The 12,705-nt window shown below is 39.8% G+C and overlaps 1 protein-coding gene across 10 annotated transcripts in view; it reads right to left on the reverse strand.

Annotated features, from left to right (window-relative positions):
• The window catches only part of puf60a (poly-U binding splicing factor a), a 94,860-nt gene that overhangs the window by 53,547 nt on the left and 28,608 nt on the right, over nucleotides 1-12,705 (reverse strand). For all 10 annotated transcript variants that reach the window (XR_016497794.1, XR_016497795.1, XR_016497796.1 and 7 more), the window contains exons 4-5: nucleotides 10,392-10,442; nucleotides 9,996-10,157 (exon numbers count right to left, since the gene is read on the reverse strand). Coding sequence is in view for 6 of the 10 variants with exons in the window: in XM_021612585.3 (XP_021468260.1) it covers nucleotides 9,996-10,157; nucleotides 10,392-10,442 (213 nt within the window). In the remaining 4 variants the exon portion in view is untranslated. The remainder of the gene's footprint in view (nucleotides 1-9,995; nucleotides 10,158-10,391; nucleotides 10,443-12,705) is intronic.

Consider the following 12,705-nt stretch of genomic DNA (forward strand, 5'->3'; position numbering starts at 1 on the left):
GTCATAAAGTGTATTTTCTTATTCCAAGTAAAGTGACACAGTATGGTCATAATGAGTCATGACAGTGTCATAAAATGTTTTATCTACATGTTATTTAAAATATGATGGAAAAAAAACAACTAAAGAATGAATTTGTGAGAAACTTTCAAACAAAAGGAAACTTCTTGGTAGGGAAAAAACTAATTTGAATAAATGTGTATATTGAAACTCTTATGTAGAGTTTCCATAAAATATTGCCATTAAATAACGCAATATATATCACAACAAGTGTAAATATATGGGTCGTGACAGTGTTATGGCAATGTCAGGTTATGACAAGTTATGTCAACTGTTATGACATGGTTATGACACGGTGTCAGGTAAAGTGTTACCCAAAATAATGCTTTTTATTCATTGATGGAAATACCAGTCGATGTGCTCCAACTTCAAAGGCAAATACACTTCATAGGCTAATCAACCCCCAAGCTGCTTGGAAATTAGTGTGGTGTGTGTGTGTGTCTTTCACGCAAAACATAAGGGACTTCAGCTACACTAAGTGTACCCCGACTCAAAATCGGCGAAAATCGTGTTCATTATCCTTGTTTCTAGTGTGCCTGTGAGAGGTGATTCTTTCTCCAAAACAGTAAATACGGCCGGAAGATCACATCCTTCTTGAGGACAAAGTAACGAGGCTGATGTGCATCAAGCTGCTCCAAGGAGTTTGAAAGTTTTGACTTCCCAACAAGAGCAGTTCACTTTGAGCAGGCCAAGGTTGGCCACAAACACAAGTAAATTAGAGGCAAATTATTGTGTTAGTCAGGCCCGGTCCTAGCAGTTCTGCTGCTACCCTAGGCAAGATCAACATATGCATCATGTATAGTATAAAGATTTGAAATGGATTGATAGACTAGAGTAATGATGTGTATCGTGAGCAATTGGTGCATATCAGTTGAGGCTATTCAGTAGCACTTGGAAACGAAACATCGTTGCCAACTATTCAGATTGGAGAGTTACAATGTTGTCATCACTAGGCAGCCAACTACCTATAGTAGGAAACAGTTGTATCAATAAGCCATGTATAATCACACGACACGAGTCTAACTCTCACCCTAACCCCACGATAGTTCAAATTACAATAAACATTTACAACATTTACAGCCTAATTTCTATTATGTTATGATGAACTGTGATGTCACAGAGAATCAGGTTTTAGGACCGTATCTTTTTAATCACTGATTAATCACAGCGCTGTTTTCACATAAGACTCTAGTTTGGTGCTGAAGATGATGAATGAGGTTGAAAAGTGGTGGAATTGCCCATTAATATGGTCAAATTAGAGCCCAACCAATATATGGATATTGGCCTGTTACCTATATATCAGCTAATAATATCAGTCAACATCCACTCCCTTATTCTACTGTATTTTCTAATCTGAGCTTCTGGTGAATCAGTTTTACAACCAAACAAAAAAAAACTGACATATTCATGTGTAGTTGTAGCATGAGGTGTAGATCTGTGGTTATGCATCATGTAAAAAATACTGTTGTTTAATAATTTTTAAAGAATATACATAGCTCTACTCTTGTACTTCCAATATAAAGAATTTTCATGGAACACTTGCTGTTCTGCCACAAGTGTCATCAGATGCTGCTGCTGCTACTCTTGCATTCAACCCAACATTACAAAGTAGCGATTGGCTACACTGCTCAGTCTGATCCAACGTTACGAGACAATTTCTGAAAACAATTCCTTTTTGGTATCCTGGTCCTCCTGGCTTCAGAGTCTGGGAGGCCATTTTGATGCTAGTCGGCACGATGAGTCGATAATGAAGTGCTTTTACTGGTTAGTTCTCCTCTGTGTCGTTCTCACTCAAAAACCCACATATAGGGCCCCATTAAATCCACCATGCGGAGAACGCGGACAGAATCACGGTCCAGATGTTCAAATGGAATTAAACAATATTTTAAAATGTGTTGACGTTAGTAGAAGATCAATAAATTGTATTAAACTTAGTCGAAAAAGTAGTGATTTGCATGATTTTCTCTCAAGACATGAACAAAAATGTATCAAGGATTAACATTTCCTACAATGTTCTGAAGAAGCAATGGCATGTTAATTCCCCTGTCTGTGTAGTGCTCACTTTTGTCTCTCACTTTGTGTAGCCAGTTAGCAATGCTAATGACAAACGTCTTGTGGGTAGAGAGGAAGGCCTTCAACAAAACCTTCTGAATTAAATGTTAACTGCAAAGTAGGCCTACCGGGCAGAATGATATCATGATTATTTGTATCAATCGGGTGGGCATTTTTTTGTTGCAAACTATGCCATCACATGTGCAATACAGAAACATCGTTAGCCAAACATTCCTCTTGTTAAATGCACAATTAAAGGGGAATTACAAATTATATTTTTTTGTGATTTATGCATTGTTATGGACTCATCCAGTTGTAATTTTGAGTCACAAAATAAAAAAGATTTAAGAAATCCCAAACCAGGAAAACTAAAACCGGGAAAACCGAATTTGGGAAAACACAAAGATTTTATAGGGCCCTGCACATGCAGTCACACACAGCGCCCAAACGGCAAACCCTTCAATTACAACGATTACAAAATCCAATCAAAACAGCGAGAGGTCTCAACCCCCCAATAAATGCATGCACTTTTTGAGAGTGGAATATGGATTAATAAGGATAGGGTGTCCAGACCATCGGGGCACAGCTCCTCTCGCTGTGTCACGTGGTCTGTGCGTCAGCCAGGCTACCGGTTTGGTGCAGCAGTCTACAAATACAGTGCAGTGAAAAAGTATTTGCCCCCTTTTTGATTTTCTCTATTTTTTCATACTGAATGTTATCAGATACTCAACCAAAACCTAATATTAGATAAAGGGAACCTGAGTTTACAAATATATTAATATATATATTTAAAATATACTAATTTCATTTATTTAATTAACAAAGTTATGCAACACCCAATTCCCCTGCGTGAAAAAGTTATTGCCCCCTTACACTCAATAACTGGTGGCGCCACCTAAAGGTGGCGCCACCAGTGACTGCAACCTCAGACAGATGGCCTGACATTCTCCTGTAGAATTCTCTGATAAAGAGCAGAATTCACAGTTCCTTCTATTAAGGCAAGTCGCCCAGGTCCTGAGGCAGCAATGCATCACACTACCACCACCATGCTTGACCGTTGGTAGGAGGTTTTTAATGTGGAATGCAGTGTTTGGTTTTCACAAAACATAATGGAGGCCATCTAAAAAAAGTCCACATGAAAATGGATAAAGCAACAAATTTGAAGTTTTGTCAAAGTCCAGACCTAATCCCAATTAAGATGTTGTGGCAGGACTTGAAATGAGCAGTTCATGCTTGAAAACACAAATGTCGCTGAGTTAAAGCAGTTCTGCATGGATGAGTGGGCCAAAAATCCTCCACAGATACGTGAGACTGTTAAACAACTACATGAAGCGTGTGGTTGGAGTCATTGCAGCTAAAGATGGCACAACCAGTTATTGAGTGTAAGGGGGAAATTACTTTTTCAACACAGGGGCATTGGGTGTTGCATACCTTTGTTTATGAAATAATTTAAATAAGTAATAAATATGTAACTGTTGTGTTATTTGTTCACTCAGGTTCCCTTTATTTAATATTATGTTTTGGTTGAAGATCTTATAGCATTCAGTAAATATGCAAAAGTAGAGAAAATTAGAAGGGGGGCAAATACTTTTTCACAGCACTATACATCAACAAGCTGCAAAAGGGGGATGAAAATGGCGCCGTAGAGAGAACACGGTGTTTCAGCGAGCTCTCGTGGCATTCGTAAATTTATATTTTTACATTAATCTCCTAGCTTGAAAAAGTGGTAGAATTGGCTAAATAAGTTACCATATAATGAGTCTTGACGGCTTTTTCACAAAAATCTCCGACAACATGCCCAACAGAACTACTAAGAAGTTGACCAAAACCACCACCCATGTGGATGTGCATGAGGAGCTAGCTAACGTTAGCGATGCTAGCACCATCGCGGATACAGGCACAATGGACCTGGTGATTCAAAAGATGACTGATAACATTACTAAAGTGATCAATGCTAAGATAAGAACGGTCTTGGAAGCAATAGCAGGCCATTCAGCTGAACTACAGAGGGTTGTGGAACGTGTTGTTGAGGCGGAAGGAAGAATTGATGCAGTGGAAACTACAACTACATCTATGGACGCTAAGATAAAAGCACTTGAGAAACAGGTGCGCGAAATGGCAGAGCACATTGACGACTTGGATAATCGAGGACGCAGATGCAATATTCGTGTTGTGGGACTCCCGGAAAATTCTGAAGGGACACGTTCAGTAAAATTCATTGAGGAATGGATCCCTGGCTACCTACAAATGGACACCAAGGCTGGCCGTGTGAAGCTGGACAGAGCCCATCGCTCTCAAGCACCGATACCCGGTCCCAATCAGCGCCCACGGTTATAAAGTTCCACAACTTCACCGACAAGCAGCGCGTCATGGACGCGGCTAGAAACATCGGCTCTGATGGTAGTCAACGTAAAAGTCCTAAGGTCTCATTCTTCAATGATTATTCCACTGCGGTTGTACGAAGACGCAAAGCGTTTGATGAGGCGAAGGCTCGACTCAGGAGAATGAAGATGGACTACGCACTGTTGTACCCGGCCACATTGAAGATTATGGTCAACGGATCACCTAAAAAGCTCTACACACCCGAAGAGGCTGCTGCGTTTATTGACTCTCTCGGGTAAATAACTTTTAAGCTGTACCTCAGCAGCATTGGATAACTTTGTTTATTTTTGGTTGAATCTGATCATGAAACAGTGACGTGAGTCCTCACGTACTCCGGCTCAGTAATATTCGTATCTTTATTATTTTTCTTGCTAAAGTAATAGCCGCTATAGCTCAGGCTGAGATATGTGTGAATCCATATTGGTGCCCAGGCTTGGTTTTAGGTGGAAGAGCGTATATTCTCATATTGATTTTCTTTTCCATACATATAAAGGATGAGGCTATGGAGCGGCGATGCAGACTTAAGAGTCTACATTGGAGAGTTGAAATCTCCTGCATGTTAGCTAGTGGGAAAACCCCCTTTTGGATCTTTACATGTTTAATTTTTGGGTTTAGTATAGTTCGAGTTCAGGGTTCATATCGTTTGTTTATGCTCAGTGAGATGGAGGAGAGTTCAACACATGGAAAAAGGTACCACCCCACTTTTACAGTGGGATCCAGCCTGGATATTGAATGGTCAAGATACAATGGCAGGTAACGCACTGCGTGTATGTACATGGAACATTAGAGGGAGCCATAACCCCATTAAGAGGAAAAAGGTACTATATTTTTTGAAAAAAGAAAATATTGATATTGCCCTGTTGCAAGAAACTCATTTGGATGATAAGGAGCACCTGAAATTACAACAAGGGGGGTTTGGTCAAGTGTTTTTCTCATCATTTACATCCAGAAGTAGAGGGGTAGCAATTCTGGTGAAAAAGAACTTACCACTTAAGGTCTTGAATTGTGTGAAAGATAAATTTGGTCGCTTTGTTATAATTAATGGTACTTTTTACAAGGGCAGAACATTTCTATAATTAATATTTACTTCCCCCCTGCTCACCCCCCTGATTTCCTCACTAAGATTTTTCTAGACTTTTCAGAATTAAACTCGGACACTGCAGTGGTTGGAGGAGATTTTAACTGCTTGTTGAACCCCCCTTATTGATAGGTTCCCCAGCGGTATAGCTTCACTCTCTCCTCAAGCTAAGTCACTTAAAGCTATTTGTGATGATCTGGGGTATGCAGATGTCTGGAGAGCTTTTCATCCCTCCAACAGAGAGTTCACTTTTTTCTCTGCACCTCATGGATGTCAGACTAGAATAGATTATTTTTTTGTGCCCAGGACGTCTCTGCAGTCTGTTCTATCCGCTAGGATAGGAAGCATAGTCATATCTGATCATGCTGAGGTGATCCTGGACATAAAACTCAATGGGGCATTCAATCGGTCAAGACATTGGAGGTTGAACACAACCATTGTTAAAGACCATACATTCACATCATATTTCATTACAGAGTTTAAAGCATTTTTCTCTATTAACTCTCAATCAACAGATAACCCCTCGCTCCTTTGGGAGACCTGTAAAGCGTATGCCAGGGGTCTGATTATGTCATACACAGCTACTAAGAGACGGAAAAAGCGTGAAAAGCAAAAAATGTTAGAGGGTGAATTAGGAACTAAAGAGAAGGACTACATTAAAACGCCCACTCCTGCCCTATTAAAGGAAATATCAGTCATTAGATCAACGTTAGACTCTCTCCTAACACAGGACGCTGAAAATAAAATGAGATTTGTCAGGCAAAAGCTATATGAACATGGCGATAAGCCAGGAAAGTACTTGGCATACCTAGCTAAAAAGAGAGCTGACTCTCAGTCAATTGCTACTATTACTGACTCTGATGGTAATCATTTATATGAAAATAAATTGATAAGTGACTCATTTAAGAAATTCTATACAAATCTTTATGCCTCAGAACTGCCAAATGATGCACCCAAATTAATGGAGACCTTATTTTGTAAGATTGAGCTCCCTACTATCTCAGAAGAGCAGCGGCCCCTCCTTAATGCCCCTATTACCAAGGAAGAGATAATGTTCGCAATTAAGAATCTGCAAAATGGTAAGGCCCCAGGACCAGACGGGTTTTGTAGTGAGTTCTATAAAGAGTTCCATGGCCTGATCCTTGAGCCATTGCGTGATATGATTAATCACTCATTTTCAAATGACCAACTCCCTCAAACGCTGAGAGAAGCCAACATTTCACTTATTCTCAAAAAGGGAAAATGTCCAGAGTCTTGTTCCTCGTACAGACCAATTTCCCTTCTGAATGTGGATAGAAAATTGCTTTCTAAAATTCTAGCCACAAGATTAGAGGACTCACTGCCACTAATTATGAAAGGAGACCAAACTGGCTTCATTAAGGGCCGTAAGTCATGCAACAATGTCAGGCGGCTTCTTAATGTAATTCAAGCTTACCAACAAAGTGCTGTGGATGGTCTTGTGCACTCCCTAGATGCTGAGAAAGCATTTGATCGTGTGGAGTGGTCTTACCTATTATTTGCTCTAAATAAATTTGGTCTGGGCGACAACTTTATAAAATGGGTGAAAGTTTTATATGATGATCCTCAGGCTGCTGTCCTTACTAATGGGCTACGGTCAAATAGCTTCTCTATACACAGAGGTACCAGACAGGGCTGTTCTTTATCCTCTTTGCACTCGTTTGGGAACCACTGGCCGAGGCCATCAGGGTAACGCCTGCTATACAGGGGCTGCTCATTGGTGATGTTCACCATAAAATAAGCTTGTATGCTGATGATGTCCTGATATTCATCTCTAGTCCCGAGACTTCAATTACAGCTCTTATTAATATTATTGAATTATTCAGCGAATTCTCAGGCTACAAGATTAACCTAACTAAGTCAGAGGCTATGCCACTTGGTAGCCTGCACTCTGTACCTAATACTTCTCCCCCTTCCCTTTTAAATGGTCTCCCTCAGGTTTCATGTATCTGGGTATATTTGTAACTCCTAAATTCCAGCAAATGTACAAAGCCAATTTTGTTCCCTTGTTTGATACAATAAGACAGGATCTGGAGCGCTGGAACTCTCTCCCGATTTCTTGGTTGGGTAGAATATCCCTCTTGAAAATGAACATTTTACCTAGACTACTTTACCCAATCCCAGTATTACTCTCCAATAAGGTAATAAAGGATGTAAATGGATGGCTAAGTTCCTTTATATGGAGTAAACGCAAACCAAGACTTAAGATGGCAATATTGCAGCTGCCAAGTTCTATGGGCGGCTTGGACCTGCCCAATATCAGGTTCTATCAATGGTGTGCCCACCTTTGTTATATTTCTGACTGGATCACAAATGATGACTCCTCTATTTAGTTAGACATTGAGACTTCTCTTTCAAAATACCCCTTACAGGATATTTTATTTTTCAGAAGTTTCAAGTCTGTTGAAGATCACTGCAATAATCCCGTTACACTTAACACACTCAAAGTATGGAGGTCAGTTCAACGCTTCCTGGGAAGGTCCAAACTAACCTCTGCTCTTACCCCAATTCTTAACAATCCAGATTTCAGTCCAGGATTCCTGGATGCCGGCTTTAACTTTTGGCTTAATAAGGGCATACGCAGGCTAAATGACTTATTTGTTGATAAGATTTTGTTGTCATTTGAGCAGATGGTCGAGAAATATCGACTCCCAAAGCAGGACTTTTTCCGCTTCCTACAAGTAAGACATTATATCCTGAAGAGCACCACCTTAATTGGTAACCCTGATGTGTCTGTCATTGAAAGAATGCTTTTTTTCCCACAAAGGAAAATGTCTGTAAGTCTGTTTTATGATACTTTAAGGTCCCTTTCTGCTGTCAACACACAGAGGGTGAAACAAGTGTGGGAGAAAGAATTGTCTGTTACTATTGACAAAGAGATGTGGGAGGACATTTGGAGATATGCAAAAACAATATCTATATGCAATCGTACTAGAGCAATCCAATTAAGAATAATACACAGATTGCATATATCCCAAATCGCAGACATGCTTTTAGCCCCACTTCCTCTTCCCCTCAGTGTCTTAAATGCAAAACTGATACAGGCACCCTAACACATTGTTTATGGTCATGTACCAAAATACAAAGATACTGGTCTGGGGTTCTGCAAGAAATTGAAAAGATCCTAGGGGTTGATCTAGAATTGGACCCAGTTTCTTTACTGTTAGGTCTCCCTAGTAGGCAGGTTACTTCTGTGGGTAAAAGGAGGCTTTACAACATCCTTACCTTCGCAGCGAGGAAAAACATCCTTTTACAGTGGATTAGTGATAAGGTTCCTTCTATTAAAGATTGGCATAAGATACTATTTGAATGGGTGCCTCTGGAATATCTGACATGTACATTGCATTCTAAAACAGACCAGTTCTACAAAGTATGGGAACCTTATCTAAATTACCTAGAACCTGAGGTATCAGCTATTATGCTGCAAGGATTCTCGTAGAATGACGGGGATGTATGTATTTCAGAACTACACTGTACGTTCCATGTGCGGAACCTAACCGCTTGGTTTAAACTGAGCTTTTTTGTTTAATTTCTGTTTGTAAGTTTGTTTAAAATTTATGTATTGAGAGACGCCATGATGGTGATGGGGAGAGAGAAGCACCGAGCGGGAAGAGGAAAATGGTGTACGTATGTATGGGTGTGTGTGTGTATGTATGTATGTATATGTGGGTATGTGTATATATGTATATATATATATATATATATACGCGTAGATATGTGTAAGTGGGTGCTGTTTTTCTTATTTTTTTCTGTGTGCTTTGTCTCTGTTGTTGTATCTCTTAATATGGGTGAAAATTGTAAAATTCCAATAAAAATACTGTTAGAAAACAAGCTGCAAAAGTAGCTTTCAACAGGTTTAAACATTTAGAGACAAGCTTGCTTACCTAGTATTTCAGCAAGCTAGCTAGCAACAAGTTCAATCAGCTGATCAAGTCGGTGGCGAACGATATGCTTTCAGATCATTTTTGCAGGAGGTAGAGCCGCTTTGAATACATTTTCTAACAATTGCAAATCTTTGAATCACTGTCAAAATGTGTGTATAATAATTAAGCTAATTCTACCTGTGTCAGAGATTCATGCGAGACCTCAGTAATTCCAGAAATTAGGAACTATGTTTTCATTTTCTGTGGCGGATGCTTAAAATATAACAATTTTTATTCCACGACCTACAAGACAGGTCGGTTGAGGGACGAGCGTTGCACAGGAGTGGCACCACCTGACGGGAGACAATGATATTGGTCGGGCTATAGTTTAAATTATACACAAATGCAATAATAATAATAAATATCCTTACAACATTGTGGGTAGATACAAAGAACATACAGTAAAGGAATCCCTCATTCAACAGCTGAGTTCAGCTGAGGAAAACAAGTCTGGGATGTTCTAATGTTCAGTTGTGAAATCTCACCTTGTGTTTCATTGTAACAGAGTCCCAGGACATGTCGATGCTCTTGATGGGGCCGAACGGGGCAAAGGCCTGCCGGACCGTGTCCTCTCCCAGCTCGTAGTAAATGGAGCCCACGTACACTCGGCACATGATGGCTAATGCTCGCTGTCTCTGAGCCGCTACCTACAATAGGAGGAAACTGCTTGAATATAGCACTGACTTGCTGTTCCATTCTTCAGTTATTGACATTTCATATTGCATGGACTTCACTCCATTGATTGTGTAATTGAATAAAAAAATACAGAGAAAATCATGCAAAGATTCTCTATTTTGACACTTTGGTTTAACAACAAGACATACATGTTATGATAAAAATATCATGGAGTTTTTAACATAATAAATTATATAACAGCTTACCGATTGTAAAGGTGAGAGGGGATCGCCAAAGCCCATTGTCAGCGATGCCATCTAAGAGAAAAAGTATACATTTATACATTTAAGGATAAAGGCCCATCAATCAAAAAGTATTCTAAAAAGCAGCATTGAAAGTAATTGAGTCATGTTTTATACTATACCAAACAAAAATAAACGCAACATGTACAGTGTTGGTCCCATGTTTCATGAGCTGAAATAAAAGATCCCAGAAATGTTCAATACGCACAAAAATATTTTTAAAAAATGGCACAAATTTGTTTACATTTCTCCTTTGCCAAGAAAATCCATCCACCTGAGAGCTGTGGCATATCAAGAAGCTGATTAAATAGCATGATCATTACACAGGTATACATTGTGGTGAGGACAATAAAAGGCCACCCTAAAATGTGCAGTTTTGTCACACAACACAATACCACAGATGTCTCCGGTTTTGAGGGAGCGTGCAATTGGCATGCTGACTGCAGGAATGTCCACCAGGGATATTGCCAGATAATTGAATGTTAGCTTCTCTTGCTCCTCAGTGGGTGGGCATCAATACTCATTTCAGGAAAGTAGATGAATGTCACACATCACTACTTCCCAGGAGCAGCCATCGAACGTAAACATTTATTTCTTATCAAAATGTGTTTTATGGCAGAAATTCCTTCTGGAACATGTGAACTTTCATATACCTTAATAACACACTTGTACTCCATCCATATTATTGAATACAATTTTTAAATTACGAGCATAGTTGGCTTAGCCACAGAATAAGTCAGGAACCTTCCCACTAGCCATGATTGGCTGAGATAATGGGCGGGCTGGACATGCCAGGGGATGAGTTTGGATTGGTCTGCCATGTGGCATGCTTCTGTCTATAACATGAACTGTTCAGTATGTGTTGACAGTCCTTTCTACCCTGACTTTCTGAAAGATATCACCGTTAGCCATTGAGAACCACAAAAGTTTTGCTACTTTTCTCAACAACATTGATTCCCTGAATTTAGCAGCCGCTGTCGACAAATCAGTTGGAAAAGTGATGTGCTTCTCTCTGCACACGCCACGGTCAGTGTGAATAGGAGAGAATTCCTTGACACAATGCTGGCCAAAAACAAGATGTAGCCACAAACAAAACAGAGTTAAATACTTCCAGTCTGCCGTGAAGTGTTAATCCATGTATATGGACGGTTAAGAGTCTAGCTACATTTTCAGATATACATTTCTAATTTAGTCAGAAAGGATTTTTATTGCAAGTTAAAGTGTACTGTTAGTGAGCTAGCAAACGCTGGCTTGCTAGCTAACGTTATGTGTAATTGTTTGGTTACTTCACGATTCCATATGTGTTATTTCATCGTTTTAATGTCTTCACTATTATTCTACAATATATCAAATGGTAAAAATAAAGAAAAACCTTGCATGAGTAGGTGTGTACAAACTTTTGACTGGTACTGTATATTAAATCCAATTTGTATTGGTCAGCAGATGGTTAGCACATGGTTAGCAGATGTTATTGCAAGTGTAGCGAAATACTTATATCTGATATTAGCTATGCTGTGTCTGATTTTGCTTTCCCTGTACAACACAACTATTTTGGCTTCAGACATGGTAAAAAGCCATGCGGCCACAGTAGTGAAGGTTGGCCGATCCCAGATCAGAAATGCAAATGAGAAACCTACAACTACAACAGAGAATCTGACAAAAGAAGCATCCCCAGATATCTGTACCCATTACCTCCGTACCAAGTTCTTTATTCCCAGTGAGGACATTGAAAGAAACTGAAGTCAATGTAGTCTGAAGCAAGTGCCTGGCACCATGAAGTTGCATTGCATCAAAACCGTCAAGGTAGTGGCAACCAGAAACCTCTGTTGCTTCTTGGATTCTTGTTTCCATGGGATTGGAGTCTGTGAGAATGGATGTTGCGCAATGGAGAAAGGTGAAACTTCAGTCTGCGTGGTACGTAACACATTGCTTACATTATGCAAATCACGTGTTTTTTTGTTTCCATACCAGACCTTTGTAAGATGCCAGAGACCAGATGTACCAGAGACTAGGTGTACCTGATGTACCAGCGGCCAGATGTAACAGAGACCCGATGTATCACTGGCCAGACATACCAGCGGCCACACGTACCAAAGACCAGATGACAGTGACCAGAGTATTGAGTGTGGTGGTGGTGAAGAGATCTAATAATGTCATCAAGCCAGAGAAAATGCTGTAAGTGAAAATATGGTATACAATCTAACAAACACACACGTCACATTTTGACTGACATGTAGATGTTGTTAGGTGGACTTTTATTCCTGTAACTAGTTTAGTG

The sequence above is a fragment of the Oncorhynchus mykiss genome, chromosome 8 (genome assembly GCF_057628025.1).
Source record: "Oncorhynchus mykiss isolate SJ-2025 chromosome 8, ASM5762802v1, whole genome shotgun sequence".
NCBI classification, from domain to species: domain Eukaryota; kingdom Metazoa; phylum Chordata; class Actinopteri; order Salmoniformes; family Salmonidae; genus Oncorhynchus; species Oncorhynchus mykiss.